The 14,022-nt window shown below is 34.5% G+C and overlaps 1 protein-coding gene across 6 annotated transcripts; it reads right to left on the reverse strand.

Annotated features, from left to right (window-relative positions):
* Nucleotides 1-1,895: 1,895 nt before the first annotated feature.
* On the reverse strand, nt 1,896-10,649 carry LOC106135141 (zinc finger TRAF-type-containing protein 1). 6 transcript variants are annotated; one of them, XM_013335356.2, is made up of 7 exons: nt 10,525-10,649; nt 8,893-9,059; nt 6,059-6,227; nt 5,381-5,581; nt 3,934-4,039; nt 2,934-3,058; nt 1,896-2,036 (listed from the first exon to the last, which is right to left on the reverse strand). In XM_013335356.2, exons 2-7 carry the CDS (start codon nt 8,977-8,979, stop codon nt 1,939-1,941), a joined length of 786 nt encoding a protein of 261 aa, XP_013190810.2. In that variant the 5' UTR covers nt 8,980-9,059; nt 10,525-10,649; the 3' UTR covers nt 1,896-1,938. The 6 variants fall into 6 exon arrangements, with proteins under 6 accessions (XP_013190810.2, XP_013190801.2, XP_013190803.2 ...); XM_013335347.2 differs by having other exon boundaries at nt 10,473-10,629; XM_013335349.2 differs by lacking the exon at nt 10,525-10,649 and adding an exon at nt 9,996-10,155.
* Nucleotides 10,650-14,022: the final 3,373 nt, after the last annotated feature.

A 14,022-nucleotide genomic window follows, 5' to 3' on the forward strand; every position in this document is an offset into this window, starting at 1 on the left:
AGCAAAGATTCGCAAATGAAGTCTGAACGGGATAGTTTTCAAAGGAATATTTTGCTTTGTCCGTGCTATTTCCGATATTTTCTATCGGCACGCTTAAGTTTAATGGTTTGTGTGAGAGATCGATTGCGCGACCAATATATTTTTATTTCAGTAGAAAATTTTCGCTTCGTTTGTTACGGTTGTGAAACATAAAAGAATAGCATACAACCCCTCGCTGCAACCTCACTATGATTATAAATTAAAGCGTGTGCAAATATTACTTTAACTTAGAGTATTACACCTTCGAACACTACTGTCGTCTTTATCCCTAATTGGATAGACAAAGACACGAAGACAACATACAAACATGAAGGCTACGTTTATAACTACCTCTCACCTTCCTATCATACGAGCCGAATTACAGGAGTTTTTGGATGTTTTGGACTTTTTCTAACAATGCAGTTTTGTGACTTAAAAACTGTCTTTCCTGTCTTTTTATTAATTTGCTAGCTCTCTCATGCAGCTCGGCCCGTTAAATATACATATTTTATTAAATTTATTCTTATTTATTAAAAATATGAAGTTCTATTAAATTGCTGAACTGTGAAGAATAAGCAAATATACAAAATTACTTTTGTATTTATAATATTGTTTAGGATAAGTAATAAGGATTACTCACCCCCTATTCTAGGGTTAGTTCTATACTAACAGTATTTTGTGTTGCGCTGGATTATGTTATCACGACAAAACGTTAGTATTGTTAGTCCACGCTTCACTGGCTAAGAGTACGAGCCAAATAAAAATAATAATAAAGCCTTTAAAATTTGATCTGAGATTCTAAATTTAATAAATCCTAGGTTGACTATTTTTATTAAAGAAAGAGTTTTAATTCTCGTCTTCATGGAATTCGATTATGCCCACAGCTTCGTCCGTGTAATACTAATTTTAGGATACCCTGAGTAACAAGTCTCTGCTGTTTTTTGTCTGTCAGTCACAAAATCACTCAGTAAAAGGTTTTATATTTTGCATGAAAAATCATGTTATATTTTAAATGAGAGAGGGTCTGCGGCCCCGCTTAACGCTCCGACCGCGTCAAATGAAAAAAAAAAAAACAATTTTACTTCTGTTCTTGCAGGAATATCGTGAAGTCCTAACGTAACGATTCTCTAGACTCAAGGCACATACATGTCAAACTTCAAGTTTCTAGACCGAGTGGTTTGGACTGTGTCTTTTAGTCAGTCAGTCACTCAGTAACGGATTCTTTTTATAAATACATGTACAAAATATGGTCTTTGCTAGGTACTTTGAATTTACTATTGTGCCCAAAATGTTCTGTATAAATATTTATTGCGGTCACGTTTTAAAAATCTGAAATTGAGACTTCGTAAACACACCCCGACGATCAATTCTGCAACCCCAAAAAAGTGCAAAACTTATCCCATTTAAGGATCCCTAGAGTAAGGCAATTTAAAATATGGAGTTTACCCTGTTTGCAGCCACATCGTATACTTAAATATTTAAGTAATAAATGGTTGCTGAATTACGATGTATATTCGTACTTAATTTATTTTTTTTGTTATCAAAGGCATTATTCCAACTTTTTTTACTGTTTTGTTTCTGTACTAGTTATTGTCCGCGACTTCGTTGGCTGTTTACTGTATGAGCTGATTGAGATGTTAGAGCGGAATTGTTATTTGCCAGTTTCCGAGTTCAACTAAGCCTAACGCATTTTATAAACAGTCATAAGCCAAGAATAGCATAAGACATAACAGGCAGATAGACATAATTTCTAAAAATCATATTTTTGGTATCACACTTAGTCGCCTTTTGTGAAATGCATGGGAAAGATATGGAGTGTACAGTACACAGGCTGTAAACTTGCCCGGGAATGAGCTTTAACTAAAAAAAACCAGAAAAACTGTAGTAGGTATTTATAACTGAAAATGTTGTTTAATCCTATTATTGATCATTTTCTTTAATATCTTCATGATGTAATAGTATAAGGCTTTCGCTCTCGGTCGGCGTACCTTCTAGAAGTGGTAAATTTTCTACCTCACCTGAAAACACATAAGCAAAATTAAACTATTGACCGCGACTTCGTCTGCCTTTAATCTATATAAATTTAGTACTATAGTATGCCTTTGACCATTGATCCTGGATTGGATGAGTCAGGATTTTACACGAAGCGACTCCCGTCTGATCTCTGCAACATTTGCATGGAAGCCTAACCCGTATTTGATCGATCATGGTTACACATCCAGTTGGCTGAATGTGCAGGTTTTCTCACGATGTTTTCCTTTACGGTTAGAGCATCGGTTAGTATTCAAACTAATGTACATAACTTCGAAAATAGTCATTGGTACATGGCCGAGATGGAATTCGAACTTGTGCCTTTTTGCGCTGCAGCATTTTAACCGACGCTCTGGCAAGCTGACTAGGCAACTTTTATCGATTTATTATATTAGCAACTTATTAATATTATATAAGCAACTGTCTTTAATTTCGACTAACAATTTTCTTAGAAGTGACTAAGCTTGTAATTCAAAGTAATAACTTATTTTCTTTTCCAAATTCCAAAGCTGTACGTAGTAATCTATCTCAAAGTATAAGACGATCTTACTTCGAATTCCAAGTAAAAGTAATAGAAACTATATAAATAATTCAGCAGCGCTCTTTGCTGACTATATACCTATGGTAGTGGTTTGTTTCGCCACACGTTTGTTTGTTGATTGACTGAAATATGGGCGCTGGGTCAACAGACTTCAAATTTGGCATGGAGATTCCTTATGTGGTCTAAGAACGAGAATTTCCCAAAGAAATTGACGGGATTTTCTTTATATACGAGGGCGGCCCGCGGGCGTACTTCAGTAACAGTAAAAATAATTGTTAAATGAAAGGTGTACTGCCTGTCAGAAGATAAATGTTTTCTAGAAATTACTTCCATATTCACTTACCAATTCTAACAGTAAAATTCATTGATTCACTCTCATCAAGCATGGAGAATACGTTTTCTACGGGAATGTAAACATTTTGTGTGTGTTCTAAAAAGTCTGCGTCCTTTTCGCATTTGCATGGCCGTCTGAAATGAGATTAGTTATTGTTAGATTCTTAAAGATATACACTGAAATGTTATATCACTTCAAATGATAAAGCAAAGTCCGCTATTTTCTTTGTATGTATGTATGCACTAATATTGGAAAGTTGTAAACAGAGTTTGTTCTGTTTCAAATATTGTAAAGAGTTTTTCTGAGGAAGATTTAAATCTATATGTGCCACCCGTACGTACCCGAGGGGATCACTAGTTTAATATATATTTGTGAACCATGAGCCAATTATATCTACATGCCTTAATTCAGCTTCCAATCTCAAGATAATAAGCTTCTTGCCACTTATCATCTTAAGGAATGCACATGAATTACAGCAAACAATATTTTTCTACAAATTACACAATTTGTAATTCTCTCTAGGGAAATAAATATAAATTTGGACAAACTTTGTAAGCGATATGATATCATTCGCAACAGGATTATGGTCGTAAATTCGCTGTTTCATTTCTTGTTTAGCATCCGCTTATTAACATGACGTCGGTTACGCATTTGGTTATTAACGCATTTGCGTTACATGGTTTTTTGAACATTAGCTAGGTGCTTTGTATGGGAATGTAATCAGTCGCACAATACAGAGTATTATCCGTACTGAGCTTTGATCATTACGTTTCTGAAGATGCAGTGTTGCCGCTAAATATATGATTGAAGATACTGAGCGACTAAGCATGTCTGAACTCTTGCCTAATAAGGGTAATCAAAGCCTTATCACTAAAATATGTGTTTTTTGAAATCGCATGACAAAATTATATTGTACCTTATAGTCACATTATTTCGTATTAAGTCACCAAAATTTCAAAGCCTCTACATACAAATTTTGGGCATTTCTTTTATGTTTGAAATTACTTGCCTGTACACTATCCTTTTGCTGGGTACCTCCGGCAGAAATATGTCTACTTCAAAATAAAATTTGTCTGCATGGTCGTCATTTACAAGAACTGTCCACATCATTCTTCCTAGAATAACATAAATAATAAAATTTCAAACGTAAATTTATTACCAGCTTGTTCAAGGGAATTTCAGAAAATTCTCCCTAAACCCATGCTCAACTTTCAGCCAAAATTTCAGCAAAATCCCTTCAGTTGTTTCGGCTTTGTGTTAATAAATGTGATATTTTCCGTTAACATTAAGTAAGTACATAAATAAAAAATAGTAGTAATATGTAGTGTAAATAAATAGTGTATAGATCTATGCTAAATCATCTACCTAAAGATGCTTTATAAAATAATTTCATCAAGTTATAAACTTTATATATATTTTTGTTGTAAATGATATTCTTATTTAACTTTCATAACATGACCTTAACTTTTAATTAGAAATTGCGTTTAATTTGTCAGAATTTATAAGTAAGGAGGAAGCTACATTGTTTTTTCAAACTGATAAGAAAAGCTGGGGGCCAATGTCGTTGTCAGAACAAATAATTTTCAAATAATATATTCAGTCAGTAACAAATGAATCTGTTCAAATATGATCCAGCTCTAAGCCTCTAATTATTATGAAGGATTTTCATAAATGTTAACGAGAAGTTATTACATAAAATGTCAACTCCGTGATATTATGTGACAAACAAAACATATTACGTGAAGACGAAATACCGTCATAATTTGCGGTCTTTCTTCGAAATATGAATTTCTTGAACGTTTGGGGTTCGTATTAATATTATTTCTCTTTCTTCGCATCGTTTCTTTGTTGCTTAAGGTCTTAATCTTTACAAGATTTTTTACTATGGAATATTAAAGCGATTTTTATTTACCTAGACAATATTATTTATTTGTTTAGTGAAAAATTGCATCATCGCTTTGGTTGTTATTAGTTTTTGACAAAGTTAAGTCATAATAAAAATATTGGTGGCAAAAGTATGGCCTAGGAACCCTAAAATACGAGTAAAATCAATCAAATAGGAACTACAGTTAAGTTTATAACTCGGGACAAGCTTTGACTGTCGCATTGCACCACTACGTTGTTATCAGTCGATAAAAAACTAAAAAAAAATTCAATATACGAACTTGAATTCGAAAATGATAAAGAATATATCTGATATTTATTCATGACACAGTATGTGATATGATAAAGATAATTTCTATTGTATTGTATTTTTCTTGTAGATGATGGGCTAGCAATCAATACTACTTGAATTTCAATTCCATTATTAAGCCATACAGATGAATGTGGCCGTTCAGTGTTTTTAAAACTGTTTGCTTTGTCTATCCCACAAGGTTAAATACGTGATTAAAGTTATGTATGCTTTCTACTGATTGCATTTAACATGAAAAATAACATGATCAACTTTAACATACCTCCTCGCTTATCATAGATCTGATAAACATTAAACACTTTTTCGTAACACTTGAGTAAGAAATAGTTAAGTACGGGCTCCGTCCTCTTCGCGTCCCATCTGTCTTTGACGGTGATGAAGGGTAGTTCAGTGACCCTCTTCTTATGGTCCGTGAAGCAGTGGTCCATCCAGTCTCCAGCACGACCTTCCCACTGGCATTCTCCTGGAGCATTAAACATCGATGACATTTCGTAAGGAAGAGCACCTTCGTGTTTTACGCCTCAAAGTTGGATAAATCGCGCCCTCTTGTAAAAACCTACATGAGACGTAGTTTAATAGTAATCAGAATTTTATGATATTCCTACAGATTCCTATAATCATCATAATCAATCAGACATAGTCCGACAAGTTTATGTGAAATTATAAATATCGATACGAGACGTCAGTCACATCGCATCGTTCGTGATTATACATAGTACGAGTAAGTCTTATCTTCCCTTCCTATCCCTTGAAATAAACAGAAGACTTAGAGAAAGAGAGAAGATTGTCTACGAACGGACGTATTATTATAAGGTTATTCACGAGAATAACCTCTAGACCATCGCCATAGGGCTTCGACGCCCCAGATATACATATATATATATAGTTTTCACAAGCAAGGCAACATGTAACAGTGATATTATCATAAATACAAACTCACCATAGACTCTAGACATAAAGCAGTTTATGACACGGAACTGACAGTGAGGCGCGTGTTTCTCCAACTGAGGCAAGGTCGCATGTTTGGGACATCCTGCATTTGTGCACGGGAATAACACTTTGTTTGCGAGCGACTCCAATACCATCGGCCGAATTTGGGAGAACTCTTTCTGGAAAACAAAATGAAAAGATACATACACACATATTATGTATATTCAAACAGCCTTACGGGATAGACAGACCCTGGCAACTCGATCTAGAAGGCTATGTTCAGCTGTATGGTTCAATGATGGAATCGAAATTCAAATAGTGATAAAGATTCAAATGTAATGATGTATGTATAGCTAGCGACGATATACATATACGGTAATAATTACACCGATTGAGCTAGACCTGAAGTTTATAACTACTTAGCTTTGAGAAAACGAAGCGTTTATACACGTATTGCTCACTCCGTCTGTCACAATCAATTTGCATAAAATACACTAATTAACTTTTGGGTCTGCTAATTTGTTTTATTTGGGTAAACTCCGAATCACTCTCTCATCATGTTCCTGTTTGTATATTTTTATTTCCTTTATACTTCGAAGCCCCGGGTCCGCGGATTAGGATTCAAACACGAACATCACGTAAATGATAAAAATGTAAAAGTAAATTAAATTCGGATATGTAGGGCTAACCCATTAATCCGAACACCACGTGGTCTGCTTGTCCAAATGTTACCACATACATGTACATACATCACGTCTTTATTTATTACGGGGTTGATCAACCAACAGAATTAAAAATACTGAAGGGTCACGTTCAGCGTGGGTAGCTCAATGACGGAATTGAAACTCAGATAGTGTCAGTTGTTAGCCCATCGACTAAAAGAAATAATCTCAAGCTTATTCCATGATTGCCTTTTACAATCTGCACATCAAGAGAAGTGCCGTGTGGTTCCCGGCACCATTACAAAAAAGAATAGGACCACTTCATCTCTTTCTCACGGATGTCGTAAAAGGCGACTAAGGGATAGGCTTATAAACTTGGGATTCCTCTTTTAGCCATCGCCTAAAAGAGGAATCCCAAGTTTATAACCTGTCACTATTTGAATCTCAATTCTATCACTAAGCCAAACAGCTGAGCGTGGCCTATCAGTCTTTTCAAGGCTGGTGGCTCTGTTTACCCCGCTAGGGATATAGACGTGATCATAGGTATGTATGTATGTACATCAAGAGAAACAGCTGGTACTCACTATGCTTATATATCACATCCATTATCCCCAGGTGTTTTACCAGGTTTACGTCTCGAAGATAAGCTTGAGATTAGTTTTTGATCATTGTCTAGGAATTAGTAAGTCATTTTGTCTCTAATTGACGTTTGGCGGGTATTTTTATTGAACGAGATGTTGGTTATCTTTAATATTGTTAGTCTAGATATGTTCTGAGGGTACCTACTTATAAATTGCTATTAATCATATGTCATAAAACTTTGATCCAAAAACACATTGTGGATATTGCTTACTAAGGCCACATTCGAGAACAATATTCATAGGACATACGCGAGCATTCAGTGATAATATATGGGCGCCGCCATTTTTCCATCCGCTATATGAATAACATAAAAGTAATATGAGTACTGTGTGTGTCACTAACGAATACTGCAATCATCAATATACAATGTTTTATAAGCTTTTTTTTTAGTTTCATCTGTTCCTGTGTCTATTCGTTCGTTATGATTAAATCCCAGGATTACAATTTTATTTAATTTTTAGCGGAAAAATTACTGTACGAGTATTAGTTACGTTTCATAGGAATATTAAATTTTGTTCGAAAATTAGTAAAGATTTCTTTTTAGTATAATGCATCTTTTATGAAGAAAACTTATTTGTGAGAGTCTAGTTACGTTAGTTATTTTACGTCTAGTAAAAATAAAATAATAAATATTTTTCGCCGCTTTAGAAAGTATCTGTCAAGCATAACGATTATAAGATTATTCAGCTACATTATACCAATAATACGTAATGTAGGATGATTGGTACATAACAAACTTTACAAGGAAACCTGCATTTTAAGGCAACTGGATGTGCAACCATGATCAAGGTTGATACAGAGTTCCCTAGGTTAGACGGGAGTCTGGTGTTTTAACCTGATTTTTCCACGGCAGGTTCATAGTCGTAGGAAGACTTGGGGTTTTTCACCAGAGAGGACGTACCATGGTTTTAACGACAAAAACATAATAAACATGTAGGATGAGAAAAACACAGCTGCAAAAATGTTCCTGATAGTTCTAAATTATTTTCCGTTTGCTATCACTTTTCGAAGATTTGTTTTTGTACATTGCGTAGGACTTCCTTTTAACATTGTTTGTTAATTGAATCTTCAAAATTCACAAGAAAGGTCAGTCAAGCTTTGGCTCGTTCTCATTAAAGAACCTAATGCTCAGAACCTTGACACCTCTCCACGGTTTTTGTATGTATGACGATGGAGTCTTATTTCACTTTTTCTTTTACTCTCTTATCTTGGCGTGTTCCCAGTTCACCCTCTGCTATAAATATTAGGAGCGTGGAGACCTGAGTTTCTTACCTAACCTGACCTGACAAACCTAACCTGAGATTCTCTTCTCTTGTAAGCAGAAGAAATAAGAGAATCCACGTTAGGTGTCTATACCTTTCTAGAGAGAAACCTGGGGTGCATTTTAAATTGAGTCAGGTTTTTATACGAAGTATATATATGGGTAAGAAATAGAGTCCTATTCCATAGAGTCAGGAACCTCACGACACTGGGGATCCTATTTCAGGCGAAAGACACTAGGTTTCTCAAGTATGTACAATATTCAGAATGAATAACTTACTTTACATAGGTGACACTGGTAGCTCTTATCGTAGCAGACTCCACAGATGCTGTGGCCATCTACACACAGGTATATGGGCGGTTTCATGTACTTGTTGCATTTCGTGCAAGTCAACTCTTTTATGAGGCTCTCGTAGTGGTCTGTCTCCAGTAAATTGCTTAGTACCACTGAAAAAGAAATTGTTTAAATGTATTTACCGTTTTTTTAAACAACAAAACAGTCAAAACTTATAAAAGTAACATCATACGAAATGAAATATTTGTGGTGGCAACAAGGCATTAAAGTAGTGACCTTTACGCTCAATATTTGAATCTTTATTCCATCATACAGCTTTACAGCTGAACGTGGCTTTAAAGTATTTTCAAGACTATTGGCTCTGTCTATCCAGCAAGGGCTTTATGTATGTATGAATTAACAATTAATCTTATTCTAGTCTTCTCTGTTGCTACAGAATAAAGCAGATTATATTAAATAATATTAATTAATATGTCTCAAAAATAATGCTAAATTCTATTAAAAATGCTCAAGCGTTTGACAGCTGTTTGTAATACTGTTAGCAGGAAATATGCTAATTTTCCAGAAATAAATTCGAGAGTTATTTGTTTTCAATCAGTATTGGATTCGTTGGAAAGACACGAGTATTTTCATGAACAATATTACCTTTATTGGCTATGACATAATTGACACGATCGCGAATTTTAGATCAACGGACAGTAATATAAATACAACAAAATTAACGATGTAATACGATTTTCTGATAGGTGTTAATTGAACTCCGAATTTTCACAGAATAAATATTATTTTCTTTACTTTTTAATTAATTTTTATGGTTAATGCATGCATTTCCTTCAACTCTCCAGGAAGGAAACATGATTCTATGTAGTTATTAAGGTATGAATACACGCCAGATCAAGGTAAAGGTATAAGGTAAAAATAAAGGTATAATGTATTAAATGATAATTGAATGGCTATGATGATATCACCAACTCGTGCTTCATTTACTCGGAAAAAGACTCATCCACAACGCACAGACACACAAAAAATGCGGAAACTTTTGCAAACAAAATTACACGCTCACTACTAAACACTAATTATACACTAACACTTCTTCTTAGCCAGCGACGTGGACGACATTCTTAAAATAACGCAGGCGATGCAACAATACCACGTAAACTAACTAAACACAGTAATATGATTCATAAACACTCGATTTTCGAATGCGAAACGATTACACGATAATCGAAACACCATTTTCAGTGATAAGACAACTGTTGTGATTGCGAGTTGGCGACACTACCGAAGTTTCTATTTTGATGACAAGGTCAGTGCAGAAGGGCCGCGTCTCGTTTCGACCAATTGCGATAGTCTAGCAGCTATAGCTATATTATACTAGTGCGTTTAAATGATTTTAATAACGATTAAATATGGTCTGTGGAAATACATGTGTTTGCTAGGAATTTGAAATTTTATAGACATTATTGGAATAGCTGATTCACATTTTTGGGACGGAAAATATCAAATAGTATGAAAATTTGTTGAGATGTTTATAAGATTTAAATATATTTATTAATAAATGTTACCCATTTCATATGATTCGGGCATTTTATTTCCGATTATTCTACATCACTTTACCACTTAGAAAATCCTTATGGATGGGAGACTATTCCTAAATTAACTGCTTCCATCTGTACTGCTTTCAAACTGTTCGGTTTACCTCATTCCTAGCCGTACCAACTTGTATAATCGATTACACTATATCTACATAATGAGAATTGATTAAAAAGATATCATATCTCGATACAAAATACCGCATTGAATTTACGTCAGTGAATTATCTAGCGATTAGTATTTGTTGGTAAAATTATAAAATATTTTATTGTTATTATTATCTAATGATTTTTTCCTGATCTAGACAGAAATTAAATTCATTCATAAATTTCTCAACTTATTTATTTTCTTAATATATTTTTGTTTTATCAGAGCATGTAGTATCATCAAAACATGGAGGGTTTCTTGAAAGTAGCCCTCGTTCATTCGTCCAGCTGTCCTTCAACACGTACAAAAGACGATTTAGCTGCGGCCTTAAATTCGGCGGTGAACATCGCTACTTTCTGGGCTCATATATACTTAGTTTGAAGCCATTAACACTATAGAACAAGAAGATCACAGCGCGTTTCCGTCCTATTATATCTAGTTAGTAACACTTAAGGTTTTGAAAAACTAAGCCAAAGATGTTCAGTCGTGGTTTTCTCATCACAAAGTATATGGACAACATATATCTTTGCCTAATGAACAAAGCAATAGGACTCAAAGTATTACATAATCTGTCACCTGGCATCCCATCAGACTGATCGTAATCAGAATTCCAAAGCCGGACTTCTAATTGAGGTACAAATGTCCAGTCATTCGTCTTTATTGCGCTGCCCCCGTTAATTACAGGTCCAGGGAGATTTATACCCAACTCTGTCAGGCCTTTTGATATCCCTTAGGTATTTTATGGGTTCCGTCAAATAAGATTTGTTAATTTAAATGTAAATTGACTAAAAACACGAATTTATTTTTTTGGTGACCGCTTGACACTATTTCATAATAAATAATAACAAAGGCTTACTGTTAAGTGGAATATTACTATTGTTGATTAAGCGAGCGAAGCAAGTGAAGTCTAACAATCACCTTGTGCAGAAAATATTTTTTTGTACGTATGTTTGTAAAGCAATAACTTTCTAGAAATTTTAAGTGTGTGTCAATAAATTTTTAAGTTCGTAGGATTTTAAAATCAGTAGTTTTTGAGATATTCACAATTTTGTTAATAATTTTTATATTTGATACGCTAGGAAGTCTATTCCAGTCAAGTTAGTAGCTTTTATTTTTACAAATTAACAATGATTTCAAAGTCTGTATTACATTTTGCGATGTACCAATACTATTATATAGATTAAAACTTTGCGAAATGATTGTACGCCATATATGGAAACCAATGCACATATTGCACATTGCTATCATGAGTGGAAGCTCCGTACATCCAGCGCAGCATTTGGTCAAAAGGATTTATAGATTATTATATAGATCTGTTCCTGTTTATACCGTGAGGGATAAATTAAATGTGATATTACTACATGTATGTGCACAGATTCCATAAAATAAATTCGCTGACGCCACCAGTTCCCGGTTGGTACACAATTTGACACTGTTGAATGCAGCTCGCGTCCGATTGTTGCACTTTTTGCATTGCGGAAAAAAATGGGAATTGGGAACGAATTCCCGGCTATTTTCGATTGACGGAATACTCTTTGCAAAGAAAATTCTCAATTGTAGCAACGATTTTAATTCAGAACATCAACAATAAAGTAATATCACAGATTCGATTCATAAACTCTTCCAGTACTGCGTGAAAGACAACGCACAGCCCAAAATAATGTGTTTAGAAACTTTAAATTTGCAATAAAAGATTAAGGTTTTAGCGTAGGTAATGCTAAGTATACACTATTCAAAATTAATTTAAAGTAAATGTAACATAAAAAAAATATTTTAAATTTTCGAAAATTTTCACTTTTGAATAAATAGGTCCATAATTATGACCAAGTCATATTGAGCGCTTAAGGAATTCCTACTTTTATAAAGTATAAATCCCTATCTCCGATGGTGACAAAAGGGGAGCGTAGTCATTAGACTGGAAGTACCTATAACAGCAGGATTTTGGGGATGATAATAAATCATTGAAGGGATCTCTGTAAAGCCCTCATTAAAATACCAGGTCGAAAAGACAGAATCATAAAATTGAACTTCATTTTCCTTTCGTATTTCGTAAAAAAATTGGTTAAAATAGCGCGCATCATAATTGTGGCGATTATGTAAGATATGTTTTACATTTCGAAAAAAAAAACTTTTAAACTTGGCTTAATTATATCATTAATTCTTAAACAAACAAAGTCATCTCCAAAATGAACAAATACGAAAAACAAAATAAGATCCTTTTTAGTCTTACCTAACAAATCGCTTACAAACAGTTATTAAAACTTTTTAATGTCATTGTTTATGAATAAATTATATCTGTATAAGTTTAGGAGCTTCGGGAGACGAAAAAGTTAGAAACAGCATTACTCGAGGCGAACAAAAGCGTCTATCCATCGTCAACTCGCGAACTCAAAACTCGGGGCTTTGTTTCGTTAGAAATTCACAAAATCAGGTAAAAACAGTGAACTAGAACGAGTTTATTAATGAATTTTGTGGCGTGATGTGATAGATGGCCTGAGCAGACTAAGACAAATATCGATAAAGCTATTGGTATTCGATAAATATTGACAAAATGATGACCCGTAGTCACGCTTAGAGATACGCGGATCAAATAACACTTTTGAAACAACAGCAATTATAAAGTATTCCCGCGTCTCCACCTGCGTTAAAGCAGAAATTTCCGTTTGAAATTACATAATTTGCGTTGATACATGTAATATTTTTCTTTGGCTTTATTTCACACAATGATATTCACGCCATGTGGTTCCCGGCACCAATATAAATAAATAAATAGGACCACTCCATCTCTTTCCCATGGTTGTCGTAAAAGGCGACTAAAGAATAGACTTATAAATTTGGAGTTTTTTAGGCGAAGGGCAACCTGTCACCATTTGAATCTCAATTCTTTCAGTAAGCCTAACAGCTGAACGTGGCTCAGGGCTGCTTGCTTTGTCTACCCCACTCGGGATATTGACGTGATTATATGAATGAATGAATGAATATCAGTTACCGTTGAACGTTGCTCTAAGCCGCACGCTACTCGAGTTAATTCGTTTAATCAGTGGTCATCAACATTTTATTTTCCCGATTCATAATAATTCACGTCCTTAAATAATAAAAATGAATACGTGTGCTAGATGTAGCTCAGAATTTAATGATGGAGTGCAGTGCTCATCATGCAAAAAATTGTTTGACTTTGCCTGTGCTAATATCACAGAAGCCGGTTATAGAAAGCTTGGTGCTGATAGAAGAGCCGCGTGGAAGTGTTCGTCATGCAGATCTGGAACCGAGGATCCTGTTTCCCTAGATAAAATTTTTAGTGAAATCCTGGGAATGAAGTGACAACTACAGAGCCTTCCTACACTGGTCGAAGATGTTAAGGCCATTAAATCTGAG

The sequence above is a fragment of the Amyelois transitella genome, chromosome 11 (assembly GCF_032362555.1).
Source record: "Amyelois transitella isolate CPQ chromosome 11, ilAmyTran1.1, whole genome shotgun sequence".
In the NCBI taxonomy this organism is placed as follows: Eukaryota; Metazoa; Arthropoda; class Insecta; order Lepidoptera; family Pyralidae; genus Amyelois; species Amyelois transitella.